The sequence below is a fragment of the Balaenoptera physalus genome (assembly GCF_965194825.1).
Source record: "Balaenoptera physalus genome assembly, chromosome: 10".
NCBI classification, from domain to species: domain Eukaryota; kingdom Metazoa; phylum Chordata; class Mammalia; order Artiodactyla; family Balaenopteridae; genus Balaenoptera; species Balaenoptera physalus.
The window spans coordinates 41,570,359-41,587,004 of record NC_138889.1 but is presented as its reverse complement, the minus strand read 5'-3'; the positions used below and the strand labels follow the sequence as shown (position 1 = coordinate 41,587,004).

The 16,646-nt window shown below is 39.9% G+C and overlaps 1 protein-coding gene and 1 long non-coding RNA gene across 2 annotated transcripts in view; one reads left to right on the top strand and one right to left on the bottom strand.

Moving 5' to 3' along the window:
* The window catches only part of LOC309636721, a 939,587-nt gene that overhangs the window by 892,658 nt on the left and 30,283 nt on the right, over positions 1-16,646 (bottom strand). The window lies entirely within an intron of this gene.
* Positions 1-16,646, top strand: part of PIWIL4 (piwi like RNA-mediated gene silencing 4) — a 44,953-nt gene that overhangs the window by 23,225 nt on the left and 5,082 nt on the right. Inside the window, exons 10-19 of the mRNA XM_082409924.1 lie at positions 1,031-1,148; positions 1,675-1,786; positions 4,242-4,426; positions 6,407-6,479; positions 9,992-10,192; positions 11,242-11,345; positions 12,851-12,921; positions 14,288-14,441; positions 16,106-16,231; positions 16,338-16,485. Of these exons, the coding sequence (XP_082266050.1) occupies positions 1,031-1,148; positions 1,675-1,786; positions 4,242-4,426; positions 6,407-6,479; positions 9,992-10,192; positions 11,242-11,345; positions 12,851-12,921; positions 14,288-14,441; positions 16,106-16,231; positions 16,338-16,485 (1,292 nt within the window). The remainder of the gene's footprint in view (positions 1-1,030; positions 1,149-1,674; positions 1,787-4,241; positions 4,427-6,406; positions 6,480-9,991; positions 10,193-11,241; positions 11,346-12,850; positions 12,922-14,287; positions 14,442-16,105; positions 16,232-16,337; positions 16,486-16,646) is intronic.

Here is a 16,646-nt window from a genome sequence, read left to right as displayed (position 1 = left end):
TACTTTGCAGTGGGTAGAACCTCCTTAAGTTAGCTGAGTGCCAGAGCACTAATTTAACCCACGGAGGATGACCCTTAAGTTATTTATTTGATCATAGAGGAAGTGGAAGGGTAGAGTGCTCTTTGGAAATTGCTCAGCACAGTGAAAGCTATCTATTTCCTTTATCTCGCGCATTCTGCTTGTTAATTTGATGTTAAAATGGTCCCCAGATATTTTCCTAAAACCAAGCTGTTCTTCCCCATTTTTTTGAACTTCACTAGGCTAAGAAACCACATGATTTAATTTTCTTCAGGTATATTCTTTGAGTGGTGCCAAAATGCTCCTTATTTGCTTTTTGCATAACCTTCCAGAAGGTAATCTTTGCTCTATAGTAGGATCTGAATAACTGTCTCAGGTACTTTTAATCATGTTCATCTGATTACCAGGGTGAGACTAAGGGTGGACTTTCTGCTTTTTACACTTTGTATTGCTCGAATCAGTTATGATGTGTATGTATTTCTTTTGTGATTAGAAAAGTTAATAAGGACATCATCCTTGCAGGGAGGGATGCCCATTCTTAGTGGTACTATGACATCCCAGGTCTGCACAGTCCCCATGGTGGCCTCTAGCCACACGTGGTCACTGAGCACTTGACACATGACTAATGCGACTGAGGGGCTGGATGGGGAAGTGCTGTAAGCGTCAAATACAAACTGGATGCCTAAGACGTAGTATGAAAAGAAAAGGGAAACCACCTCATTAACAAATTTTTCATATTGGCTGCATGTTGAAATGATAATATTTTGGATATATTGAGTTAAATAATATATACTATTTGAATAATTGCATCTGTTTCTTTTTGGCTTTTTTGTAATGTGGCTACTAGAAAATTTTAAATGACATGTGGCTTGCATTGCTGTCAGATGGTGCTATCCAGACGGTGAAGCTGATTCAGTTTAAGTGAAAACTTTTATTACCCTGTGCCTGAGATGGGCTGGGGTTACATCAAGGACTGTTCATTTTTCACTTTGTTTTCATTCACGTTGAATAGGGCTGCCTGGCCAGGCAACATCTGATTTCCAGCTGATGAAGGCTGTGGCTGAAGAAACACGTCTCAGTCCTTTGGGAAGGCAGCAGCGCCTGGCCAGGCTCGCAGATGATATCCAGAGGTACAGGGACATCTCCACATCCAGACGCTTCACAATATCTCTTTAGTGATAAGTTTGTTATCAGGAATAATATCGCACCTTTACTGAGCACTTAACATGTGCCAGGCAGTGTGGTAGCACTGTCCGTGTATTGTCGTGTTTAATTTTTACATCAGCCCTGTGAAGTAGTTAATTAGTCCTACCTTTTGCCAATAAGGAAACCATGGCTTTAAAAGATTTCAGAGTTTGCTCAAGGTCACATGTTATTAAATGTCAGCACTCGGAGTTGAAGTCTGCTCTGTCTGGCTCAAAGTCCCATTTTGCTAACCAGTGAGCCACACTGGGAGCCTTTCCATCCCTGCATGTCCCCCATGGGTGCAGTCTTCCTGTAATTCTCTTGAGCAGGGAAAAAAATGGTGAGTAGAAATAGAAGTCAGGAACCCTAAAAAAATCAGTCTGAATAATTAAGTTGTAATTTTATCTCTAATGATTAAAATTCTTTAGAAAGTAAGCCCTTTAATGATTTAAAACTCAACTCTATCAACAGAAACAAGGATGCTCGTTTTGAGCTGGAGACCTGGGGCCTGCATTTTGGATGCCAGATGTCTCTGACTGGCCGGGTTGTGCCTTCAGAAAAAATAATAATACAAGACCACATAGTAAGTGCAGTGATTTTATTTTCATTTAAAAGTGTTTTCTTGAATGTGTGTCAGTTTGATCATATGCCAGAATGACTAGTGGGCTTATAATAGAATATTCATTTGGTTTCTCCATGGCCATGTCCCTCCCCTTCCTTTGTTCTAAACCTCCAGGTCCCTCTGTTTTCCTTTTTAATCCGAGTGTACTTTTGAAAGTCTTAGCGGCACCCAGCGGACATAATTTAGGTCAGTCAGTGTGATGTGGTGTCACATTTAAAGATGCGTTAGAAAATGGTATTTCAAGCCATTGCAATCAAAACATGCCAACCTATTATTGCGTGTTGTAGTACTCTTACATCACTTACTTAAAAAAAAAAACTATGGTACCTGAGAAAATTCTTTTAACTGCTGAAGATTAATTCCAATAGATTATATTTCCTGGTACCTGAGTTCTTTTTTTTTTTCCCCAAAGTAAAATGCTGCTCAGTTGACATAAACATGAAGAAATTTGCACAGAGCCCATCCCAGCCACGGCATTTAGGCAGAGAGGCATTCTGAAACCTGGAGAGACAAATCATTGCTTCTTTGGGGCTTCCATTTAAAAATGAACCTATTTTATGCAAAAATTGCACATTCTCCTTCTACTTTTCCCCTCTGTTTTGCCCATTTTTAAAACCAATTACATTTCATTTTTAAAGGCACTCTTCTTGCCTTTATTTGATATAATAAGTAAGCCAACATGTCAAAACTAATGACTGAGCAAACGAATGTTTTTTTGTTGGCAGAATGGAGATTTTTCTCATCATTTCTTTTTGATAATCTATCCAAACAACCGAAACCCTTATTAGAGAAACTGAAGAAAAACTGCTTTAAAAGCAGAACAAAACAAAACTTTGTCAAGTCCTAAAATGTAAACCCCCATTAAGATCTTGTTCAGGAGTCAGTAAAGAGAAGCTCAGTTTCAGTTCCACACGTGAAGTGAGATGGGAAATATTTAAAATGGTCTGTCTCATCATCTCTAGGTAAAGTCATATTTGTCAGAGCTTTGTTTGCATTTTTTGGCCTGGAAACAGGTCTCCATAGGAGAAGGGGCACTAAAGTGGAGAACCTGCCCCCTAGAGGCGATGGTGGGTGGGCTAGAGGTGGCTGTGTCCTCGACTTCTCAGCTGATCCTGCTTTCTGGAAATTGGGTTCGAGGAACTGAATACACTAAAGGTTCACAGGCTTCAGAGTGGGCCGTGGCCATTTGTCCTGGGCCCCCTGCCAGCCCACAACAGGTAGGAGTGTAGGTGAGAGAGCTGTGGCTCTCCTCACACTGGCTGTAAAGGGAAGGAACAAATCCTAGCTCCAGACAGAAGCCTTTATGGAGGCCTCGCCCTTCCCCTTCATTCTCAGGCTAAGGTCGCTTCCCGAAGCTGAGCCCCTGCCTGGCCACCGTGAGGTTGGCTGGGGCCCGGAAGTCAGAGTGCTTGGTGGAAAGGGCCCTGGTTGCAAAGACAAGAGCAGTATTCTAAACCTTCAGTGCCACCAGCTGGCTCCATAACCCTTTTCAGCCATATCTTCGGAACCTGTAAAACAAGGGGATTGCAGTGCTTCTTAAACGGTGATGTGCAGATGAATCACTGGGGAACTTGTTAACATGCAGATTCTGATTCAGTGGGTCTGGGGTGGGGCCCAGGACTCTGCATTTCTAACGAGCTCTCAGGAGATAGCCATGCTGCTACAAGACAACACTTTAAGTAGCAAGAGATTAGACTGCAGTGTTTTTTAAAATTCTAACAGTGACTCTTCCTGGTTTACCACATCAAGGACATTTCCATTTGATTCCAGTCCGTGGATATAAACAGAAGGCTAGGGACCAGTCTAAAGTCTCCCCTCTTCAAGGCAGGGAGCTTGTTTTTCCTGGTCACCTGGGGAACCTTCCAAAGAATGAGAAGGGAGCTTGTGTCCTGGCCTCATCTTTGCTCATAGACGTATCTACTCTTGGCATAACGTATAGTCTTTAATTGTAGGGTTTGTTAGTTTTAGCATGATGACCTGCCTTGTGTCAGTCAGCAGCATTTTCTATTTGAGATATCTAGGTACCTAAAGCAAAGAGACCAAACTGGACAGCCACTAGCCTGAGCCATTCATGGTAAAAGGTCGCAGACTTTTAGAGCTGGAAGGGAACCTAGAGATTGGAACCAGACACCTTTCTTTGCCCACAGCAGAGCCCCGTGAAGTAAAGGGACTTGCCAAGGATCTGCAGGCAAGGAACGGCTAACCTGGGATGATGCTGAGATACCTCAACTCCCAGGAAGCCCATGTGTTGTGTTCAGATGTGCAGGGCTTGTATCTGTGTTTTAAGTCTGAGAATAGCAAACTGTACTAAATAGTTCTGTTATGACAAATATGAACTATTTCCACACTGCCTTTTTTATTTAATTGTTCTCTGAGTAAATTTGTTCAACCCTTTCACAATCATTATTTTTCTCAGTGTGAACCTGTGTCTGCGGCTGACTGGTCCAAGGATATGCGAACTTGCAAGATTTTAAGTGCGCAGTCTTTGAATAAATGGTTGGTTATATGTAGCAACAGAGCTGAAAGTGTGACGGAGAGCTTTTTGAACTGCTTGAGAAGAGTTGGAAGGCCCTTAGGATTTAATGTGGACCAACCCAAAATGTGAGAAAATGCAGAAAATCATCCCAACTTTTTTCAGATATTAATTTGGTTTGGTTAAAAGATAGGAGATGATGGCTGATATAGCTACAAAAGTTTTTTTTTTTTATGTCAGTAAAGTTTCCTAACATAGAGTGCCAAGCAGTTATAAGTAGATAGATTTGGCAATAATTAAATTTTTATCCAGTTGAAATGTATTTTATGTTGGTCTTTATAAAGCTTTATTTTCATAGTTCTTCCTAGGCAGTATTCTCATTATCTCAACGTCTTTCCAGTACTAGTTGGGGTATAAATCCTTAATAAATCCATATATTGCCTCCTCAGTTTCTTTTCTTAATTCTTCCATATCACTTATTTATAAAACTGAACAGCAAACAGGATATTAACAAATAAATGTTTCATTTCCTGACTTATTTGATAGATTTTATGTTTTAAAATTTAATGTAAGAATAGATCTGAAATAAGCTTTTCTTATTGTGTTCCTGTAGCATAAGATTAGTCACCTAGATAGTTTCTGATAGAACCAGGTCATTCATTTAGCCTTTGAACATTTATTGAGTATCTGCTACTACATACTAAATGCTATGCTATTTGCATGGGATGAGATAAATATGATGCTTTCAATTTAATAAGGGATCCATTCATACACAGCCACGCTCAAAGTCGATAATTGTTTTGCTTTAGAAAAGCCATAAAGTTGGTCATACCTTACTTCATTGAGCTCGCTATGCATAAAAAAGAGCAACAGATACTTCTTTTTCTTTGCTGTAATGGAGGTGCAGATGTCCTAAATTGGCAGGGTGGGAAGTTATTCTTTAAACACATGGTTACTAATTAATTACATCAGCAGCATAAGCATTGTTGAAAACCATAGCTGTTCCCAAAGTCTCATTTTACACTGTAGTATAGAATTCTTCTCTTATCAAATCTGTTAACAAATCGCCTGGTTTGAGTTTCACCTGCTCTAATTTCTCTTAACCCATGAGGTAATAAGGCAGGAAAAGATTCATGAAAGAAGCCACAGTCCCAGAGCCTGGGCTGGCATCACAGGCTCTTTCTCACCCAAATTCCAACAAGCCCGTGCCCGTGTTCGGTTCTTGGCCTGTTTTATTTGAAAGCTCGCATTTCAGTCCAACCTTTTTTTTTCCTCTATGAAGGATCCATTTACTTACTAGATTTATATGTGTAGTTTTCTTCCATCTGAAACAACGTTGCTGGCCACTCCTGTTAGAACCAGCAAGCGGCAGACAGTGGTCCTGCCACCTGCTGGTCAACTTTCAAAAGGCCACTGGGTATTGGGAAAGTCCAATTATGTATACATATGAGAGGCTGAACCTATGTCAAGAAAACAGATCTAAAAATTCTTCTGCGTGGCAATTTTTTTCTGTATCATCTGGCCCCTAATATAATGTAACCACAGAACTGATAATTGATAAGTATTGATACTTGTCCACTGATTGATTATGGCTAAATATTCCAGGCTCCACACAGTGTGCCATTAAGGAAAAAAAAATGTTTTAGTATGAATCATACAGATTAGCTGAATATCTTGATCTCATTAACCTAATGATTTTTATTTTAAAGTTCCCAGGGAGATTCAGAATTAGAGAATTGTTAATCCCAGTTTAACTTGAACTCTGTTTCAGACATTTGATATTGAGACTTGTGGTTTCAGAAGTTCACTTTCAACTCTATTTTGAACAACAGAATTGTTGTTCAAATAGAATCTGTAGGGGCTCTATACAATGGAGAAAATTTCATTTTTCACCAGACTATTTTTTAAGTTAATAAAAATGGTAATGAACTGTTTCTGGTGTATCATGTGTGGGAGAAACAATTTTAGACTCAAAGGGTTTCACTTTAATGATTTTTTCCTCAAATTATAGTCTGTTATAAAAATCGACTAATATTATTTTTAGTTCTATATGATTATGTGCTACTAAGAAGGGAACTATGCATTTTTAAAATTAATCTTTTTTGTAGCATGAAAGTACAAGAAAATCCAGCTGCATTTCTTCATGCTATACAGAAATATGTTGATCCTGAGGTTCAGTTGGTAAGTATAGGATAATTTTTGTGGTATAATTTAATTTTTTCTTCATATCTAATAGCCTTGAAAGAAGGAATCTGAACATGTTCTCCCATGATATGTTTGCAAATTGCTGTGCATTTCCCCAAGCACCCAAGAAAGTATTAATCTTGATATTTTAATCAATATTTTGTTTTCCTTTCATGTTTCTAATATTAATTTTCAAATACTTGTTACTCCTGTATCGGCCCCTTGGATGTCTACATATATTCCAGCTTACTGGGAGGATCATCTTTTACTCAAGATTTAAGATAAACTGACTCCCATCTTATCCCATAAGTGTTGGGGCACCCTGTGTTCTCCCCATTGTTTCAGGGGATTCTGGGAAGGTTTAAGTGTTTCCATGTCACCTATGGCCCCATGTCCCTGCTTCCTCTGAATTCTTGTTCCCTTTCATGGGTGCCTTTTCCTCCTGCATTGCATCACCCTGAGGGACACCCACAATTGCTTCATTTCCCAAAGTATCGTGTGTGTGTGTGTGTGTGCATGTGGTATGTGTGTATGTGTTTGTGTATGTGTGTGTCGTGTGTGTGTGTTATGTATCTGACTTTGCTGAGGGTTTGGCGCCAAGGCATGGTTATATCACATGTCAACATTCCAGACAAGTTAAAATTGACATCCCTTTCTTAAAAAATCTCTCAATCATTCCTATTTCTTGGAAATGTTCTCTTAGTCTCCCACAGTACTGCAGTGCTTTTCTGTCCCATCTCCTGTCTGACCCCCCCCAGCTTATTCATCCCAACTCCCAACTTTTCTATTCATAGCGCATGCAAAGCAGCTTAGCTATCTCTTTGTTTCCAGAAAAAAATGGCCCGTAAGGATGTTGTAATACAGGAACTTATCATCCTAAGAGCATTTATTTTTCACTTTAAAAAGTAAAATCAAACTAACAGAAAAGTTGCAGGAATAGTACAAAGAACTGTAATATACCATTCACCCAGATTCCCCAATTTTTGACATTTTATTATATTTATGATTTTCTATCATTTTCCACCTCCCTCCCTCCCTCCCTCCCTTCCTATCTATCTTATCTATTTTTTTCCTGAACCATTTGAGAGTAAGTTACAGGCGTGATGCCCATTACCTTTTTAAAAATACGTTTGCACACATTTCGTACAAACAAGGTCACTCTCCTACGGAAACATAGAACAACCATCAAAATCAGGGAGCAGTACAACTAGCTAATCCACAGACTCCACTCACGTTTCTCCATTTGTCCCCAAAATATCTTCTCTGTTAAAAGGATCTAATATGTTGCACTTAGTTTCCCTGTCTCTTTAATCTCTCCTTCAGTCTGTAACAGTTCCATAGTTTTCCCTTGACTCTGATGACCTTCCGATTTTGAAGAGCATAAACCAGTTAGTTTATATAATGTCCCTCAATTTGGGTGTGTCTAATGTTTCCTTACGATTAAATTCAGGTTATGCACTTTTGGCAGGAGTATCACAGCAATGATTCTGTGTTCTTACTGCATCTTACCAGGGGGTACTCCATTGATTAAGGTGGTTTCTGTCAATTTTCTCCATTGTAAAGTTACACTCTTTCTCTTTGTAATTAATCAGGTTTTTTTTTGTTTTTTGGTAGGGAGATACTTTGAGACTATGTAAATATCCTGTTCCTCATCAAACTTTTCCTACTAGTTTTAGAATCCATTGATAATTCTTGTCTGAATCCGTTACTACTGTGATGGTTGCCAAATGGTGGCTTTCTAATTTTGTACTTCCTTCTATAATTATTAGTTGGCATTATAAGGAAGAGCTTTCTCTTCTTCCCATTTGTTTGTTTGTTCACTTACTTACATCAGTATGGATTCATGGATTCCTATTTTATTTACCAGCTTATAGTCTATCACTACTGTTGTTTATTTCGATATCCAAATTGTCCTTGGTTTTGCCAGTGGGAGCCCCATTCAAGCTGACTTCTGTGTCTTTTTGACACGTTCCCATCTTTCTTGGAACACTTCCTTACTGTCTGGCACAGTAAGACATTCCAGGTTCATCTAAGTTTTGCTGTCTAACTCTAGAATCATATGTTTTCCCAGTGAGCCCTGATTCCTTTTGGTAGAGAACAGTATTTAGAAACCAAGATCTGGGCACTGGGTGTGTTTATTTGCTACTGGGGTGTCACTGCCCCTAGGCTTTCCCAATGGGCAAAGCTAAGAAATATGTATATGTATGTGTGTGCATATATATACATACACACTTGCATCTATTTTATTACTATATGTAGTTATGTATATATTAAAATATTTTATTAAAATTTTAAATATTAAAAACATGTTCACGCCTCCAGTTGCAACCCAGTGCCACAGGAAAGTGTTCCCCCTTTCCATATTTGTACCTCATCTCTCTAATAGTGAGAAACATGGCCCTTATTGTTCTCCACATACTTGCTTACTTCTTTATCCCTGGTGTGCAACCAGTCTCACTTGACTCCCACCTTCTTTTGGTCCTGGTACCTATTGGGCTATTCCTTGTTCTGCCACCTACCTTGCTTAGCCCCAGACTCATGGGATGGAAGGCAGGAAGCCCCCCTAAGAGAATTTTGCTGATAATTTAAAAATATCTTTCCCAACTTTATATAATTAAGTGTAAATAATTTTAGCCCTTGACATTATGATAATGAACAGTCCTATAGGTGAAAAAAATCACTTTGTTTTCTGTTAATTATGACAGTGCCTGTCTTTTCTGTAATTTGGGTGTTTTGAAAGTAGAGAATAAAGCATAGGAAGGAGATGGAGTTAGGCCAGGAGAGGTCCTTCTGTGAGGGAAGTACCTGATGGAAAGTAGGGGCAGTGAGAGAGAAGGGTGGAATTTAAAAATACCAGAGCACCTGAAGCTTCTTTTTCCTTATTTTCCCTCCCCTCATACCTTACACTCAAGTCCAAGTTAACAAATAATGTGTCGTTGCTTCTTCCTTTTATTTTGCCTGTCCAGTGCCTAATGGGAAAAAGACCACAATTTAAGCTAACTCTCCACTTTGCTTATCTGTGGATGAAGTTGGGGAGGAGGCAGTGGGGATGACAGCTGGAGAGCTACAGGGAAGGATCACTGCAGTAAGGGAGGCAGCTGGAGAAAGAGCTAGGATGGGAAGGGAATTTGAGGAGACTGGCGGAATCAAATTGGCAGAGAAGCAAGGAGGAAGGAAGAGCCAAGGGAAGTGGTAGGGTTGGAGGGGGGCTTTGCAGAGTGGACGGCTGATGAGAAGGCATTTCAAATGGCTTAGATTCATTGCTCTTTAAAGGCCATTTAAGAGAAGAACTGTAGGGGCAATTCCCTGGTGGTCCAGTGGTTAGGACTTGGTGCTTTCACTGCCGTGGCCCATGTTCGATCCCTGGTCAGGGAACTAAGATACTGCAAGCTGTGTGGTGTGGCCAAAAAAAAAAAAAAAAAAAAAAAGAACTGTGGGTATGTTAATATTTGCTTCCTCTGAACATAAGTAAATCGACTTTCTTTTCTCCTGTTTTTTTTTGCTTTCAGGTAATGTGTATTCTGCCTTCTAATCAGAAGAGCTATTATGATTCCATTAAAAAATATTTGAGCTCCGACTGCCCAGTCCCCAGCCAGTGTGTGCTTGCTCAGACGTTGAATAAACAGGGGATGATGATGAGTATCGCCACCAAGATTGCCCTGCAAATGACCTGTAAACTCGGAGGCGAGCTGTGGGCTGTGGAGATCCCTGTGAGGAACTGTCACTCTCTTCCTTTCAGTCATCAATCTATCTATCAATCAATTTTAAAAATTAAATCACAGTAGGAGGAGAGATTTTCACGTGATCCTAGAAATATTTGCTTTGTTTGTTTGTTGGGTTGGTTGGTTGTCCGTCTGTCTGCTCTGGGTTCCATTACACCAGCCACTGGGAGGGTATCCAGAAGGTGAGGCGTGGCCCCTGTTCTCATGGAGCTTCGGTGAAGCTAATAACAGAATCTTTCGTGAAAGAGAATCTAATTTGGCATCGACTTGGAGGCACTTGATTTGGAGCCTCCCAGCCGTGGTTTAAAATCTGTGCTGCATGGCCTCTGCCTTTACCTGCTCTCAGCAGGGTGATACTTTGCAGAGTAACCTTGCACCCTGGATGGGACGCCCCCCTCAGAGCTTGGGGAACCGGCAGAGCCTGTGATGCAAACCTCCAAGTTGTGTTGGGAACTGAGAAAATCTTCTCCTCTTTCCTGAACTATGGCCACCATGGGAGGAAGTGAGGAGGGTGAGGAATGAGGGAATGTTGCCTACTCCCTTAACCAGGATGTACAAGGTTACCCCCAGCTGCCCCTCCTGGAGGGCATAGACAAGTGAGGATTCCTTAGAGAGCTGAAGAACGGGGAATGGAATTTCCCTTCAGATTCCTTCAGCCTAGAGACAGGGGATAAATGGATGGACCACTTTACCAGTATCTCCTGAGCCACTGATGGCCCTTGCCCACCCCCATAAAGGATGGTGGCCATTTTTGATTACAGTGAGTCTCTTAAGCAAAGTATGTACTATATTCTTCCCTCCATCTTTTTTGTTTGTTTGTTTGTTTGTTTGAAGCAGATTCTTATTATTCCCTCCATCTTTAAGTTTCTCTGGTTTCTGGTTTAATAATCTGCCTCATCTCGACCTTGATTTCCCTGGCACATAGCTTAACTTAAATAATTCAATAACTAGGGACAGTCTTTTGAAAACTTCATATTACATCATTGCGTGGGAAAATACCTCATTCCATTAAATCATGAAAAATTTTAATTTTACAGTTAAAGTCCCTGATGGTGGTTGGTATTGATGTCTGTAAAGATGCATTCAGCCAGGGAATGGTGGTGGTTGGATTTGTGGCCAATATTAACCCCAGAGTCACCAGGTACTTTTAAAATTACCCTAACATATTCTTCAGTTATTTAGACTATTACTTGTGGTTTAACTAAAGACTTTACAGCAAGGAATAGTTTGTATTCTTCATTCATTTTTAAAATATGGACACTTATGGTCATAAATTATACTTACATATATAAATGTGATGGATAATATTGGGGTAAAATGTAGCTTCATTAAAAAACTATTTTTATACATACATTAGGACAAGCTATTGCTCGTATGCAGATCATATTCCCCAAATGATGGCCATGTAGAAATTCTTGTGCATTTGTTTTCTGAACACCTGCACTGTATTGGGCTCCATACTAGGAAGTTTACATACACGATGTCAAGCAGTTGAGAATAGATTGCCTGGATTTATATCCTTATCTGCCACTTACCTATTACGGTAAATGCTCAAGACATGCTTGCTGTTATTATTGTTATTTTTAATGCTTGCAGAAACTCGATGTGGTGGTTGTTTACAGAGCTATTAAAAACATAGGCAAGGATGAGGGCTAACACATTAAGCATTGACTCATAGTACATGTTAAATTGTAGTTCTTAGAAGTGTTTCAATATTCGTAACTAAACAATGTGTTTTGAGGCTGTTTTGAACCATGTTTTCTTCCTAGAATTAAGCTATGTGATTTACTCCACTAAATTGTGATCAGGTATATATTTGGGATTGTGAGAAACAGGAAAAGCAGCAGTGTAACTGCGTGCCTCTGATTTCAGGTTGTATGAGATCCCTGTTCTGTGTGTCACTTCCTTAATCAAGCACATAAGGGACTTCCGGCTAGTTAGCAGCATTTCTAATTGCATCATTATTATTGCACAGATTTAGAGAACTGGAATAATGTGGACACATATATACCACTAAGTCATGATCTTCATTTTCCAAGTGCTTTTAATGAATAATTTTAGCAAGAGAACTTGCTTCTGAAATCTAGATAAGTTAATCATGTTAAGATTTCAATTCCCAGAAACTTACCTACAGAAATGAAGTTTATGCTTAAGAAATCTTTGAATATTTTTAAAGTAGATCTGCTAAACTAATAAATTCCCTTATAATAATAATGTAGTGGCCTCTATTTATCAATGCTTATTATGTACCAAGTGCTGTGCTAAGTACTTTACATATATTATCTAGTTTAATTTTTACAACAACTCTATGAGGTACTAACTACCTTACTATCTTATAAATTTCCTTGGCACAAATGAGGAAACTGAGGCTTAGGTTCACATAGCAAAGTCACATAGCTGGTGAGTATACCAGCCAGGATTTGAACCCAGAGACGTCTGATGCTAGCACTGTGCTTTAGTTTCTCGTATCAATAAATTTTATTTGGGGGGGGGGCGGTGAGGGAGAGCATTTTAATATAATTGTGATCATACAGTGTATATAAAATTATGAACGTTAATTTACTTATGTCTATTTCTTAATACTAATGCATGCTTAGAATAGAAATTTTGAAATTGAACTTTACTTTTGTTCTTTGCTTACTTTAGATGGTTCTCCCGCTGTGTCCTTCAGAGAACATCGGCTGATGTTGCAGATTGCTTAAAAGTTTTCATGACCGGTACTAAAAATGTAACAATGGGGGTGGGCTCCAAGCACTGTTCTTTCAGACCCAAAATTCATAAGCCTCTAGCAGACCAGACAGGTGGAAACAGACTTCTCAAGCCTGCCTGAGTTGACTGACCCAGTTGGAGACCCTGAAATTGTGGCCTGACTCAAGCTAACAGACAGGCTCTGTAGAATTTACATTTGTGTCTGTGTGTGATAAACTAAAAGCCAGGAGGAAAAAAAGTTTGTAGCTGCTGGTGGCTCTTGCAAGCAGTTTGAAGGTCAAAAGAAACCTAACATGGAGGAGCAAGGATTATGACAGACCAGCGTTGGGTCTAGAAATAGGAGAGAAGCTTTTGGGGCTGGGATGGGGATGCTGACAGATCAAGAGTGGCATGGCAGGAGAAGATGGGAAAGACAGCAGGTGGGGAGGGTGCCCTCCTTACAGTGGGATGCAGTAGAAAGAGGGGGTCTGGGGTTCCCATGCCCTTTCCAACCCTGGTCTGGATCTGGCTTGGCCACTCCCTAGCAATGTGACCTGTGCAAGTCACTCCCTGATTTGCATCATCCCAACTATAAACTTTGGGGGGGTCATAAATATTTGTTTCCAAAAAAGGTGAATTTGGTGACATATTTTGGTAGTGGACTTACCTATATGGTCATCTTCTATCAAACTAAAATGAATTTCCCGGACAATAAACTCTCCTAAAACAATGGTGCCGTATATGCATGAAAAGAAATATTTTATCATATTACTTTCCCCTCACTTCAAAACCTTAGTAGCAGTTATGAAAAGTTTGTGTTGGGTAGGAGTTACTATCTGGTCTCTGCTCTTTAGGCAATTTCTTAGAGCGAGTGGAAATTTTTCAGAGTTCATATTGTCAGCGAGACTGATGGGTGAATCCATGTGAAGAGATGCTTTTAGAGGAACAGCCAAGTCTTTTCCTTATGTTTTCATATTTATGCTCATTAGAGAAGAAATTTACATAAAATTATCCAGTCTGTCCTTATTGAGAGGATTTATAGATTTAAAGAAACTAAATTAGTATTAATTTGGGTTTGGGAAATGTGTATGTCTATTGCATGAATTAAATTTTAATTTATTGCTTAAATATTAAAATTTTACTAAAGAGATATGCTAAGTTTGAGAATATATTATGCCATAAAAACCATAATGATTCCTTAAATAGCAGAGTTGCAGGAATGTTCTGGAAAGGTATCCATTTTTATATTATTGCAAATACAACCCAAATTAGGTATTACCCTATCTTATCATGGTCTGAACTAGCAAGCTATTTAAATGTTGAAATATATGGGAATGTTATTCTTTGTTGGCATCAGGCAAGTCATTCTTTTCTTACTAACACCAAATCCTGCAGGGGCACTGAACAGATGGTTCAAGCATAACCACGGTTTGCCAGCACGGATAATTGTGTACCGTGACGGCGTAGGGGATGGTCAGCTAAAAACACTCATTGAATATGAAATTCCACAGCTGCTGAGCAGTGTGTCAGAAGCAAGTTCAAATACCAGGTATCAAATTAGTATCCTTTCCCCACTTGCAGTTCTAGCACATTCATCGCAACTATTAAAATTACTATATGCCAGCATCTCTTTTTTTTTCCATGCAGTTAAGTTTCGCTCCGTTTCTGCATTATGCGAGTACAACCAACCCTAGATTGGAGGGTAGTTGGGATGGTATTATGTAAATAGTCTGGGTGGTATGAGCTTTTGGGGGCCCTGGGTCGGGGCACCAGAAGAAGGCAGGAATCCTCCACAGCGCCTGATACTGAGATTCAGCAGGAAGCCTGCAGGGCTGCTGGCAGCTGAAGATGCTTCATACGTATTAACATGCTAGGGAAAAAAACAAGCTGTGGTTTCTAATTTGAGGCCTAAATCAACACACAGGGCAAAAGCCTCTGACATGCAGGCACTGATGTGCAGCTCAGGTCTGCAGAAGGTGCTGAGAATGGTGTGTGTGCTGTGAAAGCTGGGCTGCATATGAAAATCAGATCACGCTAAACACCAAGTACCTTGCTCTACTGTCACATTTCTAGGTTCAATGTCTTGGTATATTTTCCTCCATGACTGTATCAAGTGGTAAGTGCAAGAAAAATGTTAGAACTAGAAAGTGGAGGAGGATGACTATCTTAAGTTGGCTTCTTAAAATCCTCAGAAAACATCTTATTCCACTGTGCATAGAGCTTGGTCTGTAGGGTTACACCGTCATCACCACCGTCAACCAAAGTGTCGCAGCCACGAGCCCCAAAGGAGCTGAGCCTTGACCTCATTAGTGACCATCAGAAAGGAGGGAGAGCGTCGTAGTTTGGAGGCAGAACCACCTTTAGCTGTATCCAAAATATCAGAGCCAAAATTTCTCATTCCCCGCTGACCTTGGGTTAGTTAGATTTTGTTAAGAATCACCCCCATGCAATTTGGGGATCGCAGGAGTAAATTTAGCAGCTGACGGTGCTGAGGAGTTAGTTCTGCACTATAACATCAACTTTTAAAAAGTTTCAAGATTGAAAACTAATATATTTTAAAAATAATTAAAACACTTAAAAGTGATATTTCAGTGACCCTTGCATCCTAGAGGTTTCTTCCATGATGGGTGAATATTTGGATTTGGATTTTACCAAATACTGACTTAACACTTGGTCATTTAGCATTTGGCCCATATGTGTATGTGGACCATCCATCGATCCTCCCAGGTGCGTGTTTTGCAGGATTCAGAAGCGTTGATTTGAGGAATAAGAGGAACTTCTGGTTCTTCCTTTGCTATTCAGAAATTGAGAAGAGTGAAGGTGAAAATAGATGATTGCTAATGGGAAGAAAATCTTGTCTCCACGGATAATTCTGGAAAATCTTTCTTTAGAAGTGCTGATTGTAGTTCATTGTCCTGTGAACCATTGTTCCCTGCCCCCCTTCAGTGATATAAATTGGTCAAATGACTGAGCATACCACGCTTTTGCAACAAATGAAGACAGTCCTTGATTTAAAAAATTGTTTGTGTCTCTGGGGGAGGGGAGGTTGGGGGTAATTTTTCTTTGTTTTGCAAAGTTTCGCTGATCAATTAATTTATTTCATTTTAAAATTACCAAAAAAAAAATATAAATAAATAGAAAGTTGCATGGCTTGGTTTAATTCTCTCCATATTATTTATTTATTTATTTTTATTTTGCCTCTCTTATTCCAAGCCCCAAACTGTCAGTGATCGTGGTCAGGAAGAAGTGCCTGCCACGATTCTTGACGGAAACAGGCCGAACTCTGCAGAACCCACCACCTGGCACCATCGTGGATTCAGGAGCAACGCGGCCTGAATGGCAAGTCTGTTAGAAAATCCGTTTTTAACAAAGCTTTGACTGTGTGTGGTCAGGTTTGGTCCTGTTCTGCGAGCCTTCTTTCTCACAGTCCGTCTTTTCCCCTCAGGTATGACTTTTACTTGATCAGCCGGGTCACCTGTCGGGGAACCATTAGTCCCACCTACTATAATGTCATTTATGATGACAATGGCCTGAAGCCCGACCACATGCAGAGACTCACATTCAAGCTGTGCCACCTCTACTACAACTGGCCAGTGAGTGACAGCTGTTTATTTAGGTACAGAGTGGTACTCAAGGTGCCTACCAGGGAATTGTCACCCGATTCACCTTTGTGTCCCAACCCCTGGCACAATGCCTGATTTTCCACAAAGGAGGGATGAATGGATGAGTGAATGACTTCTTAAGTCCACAGTGG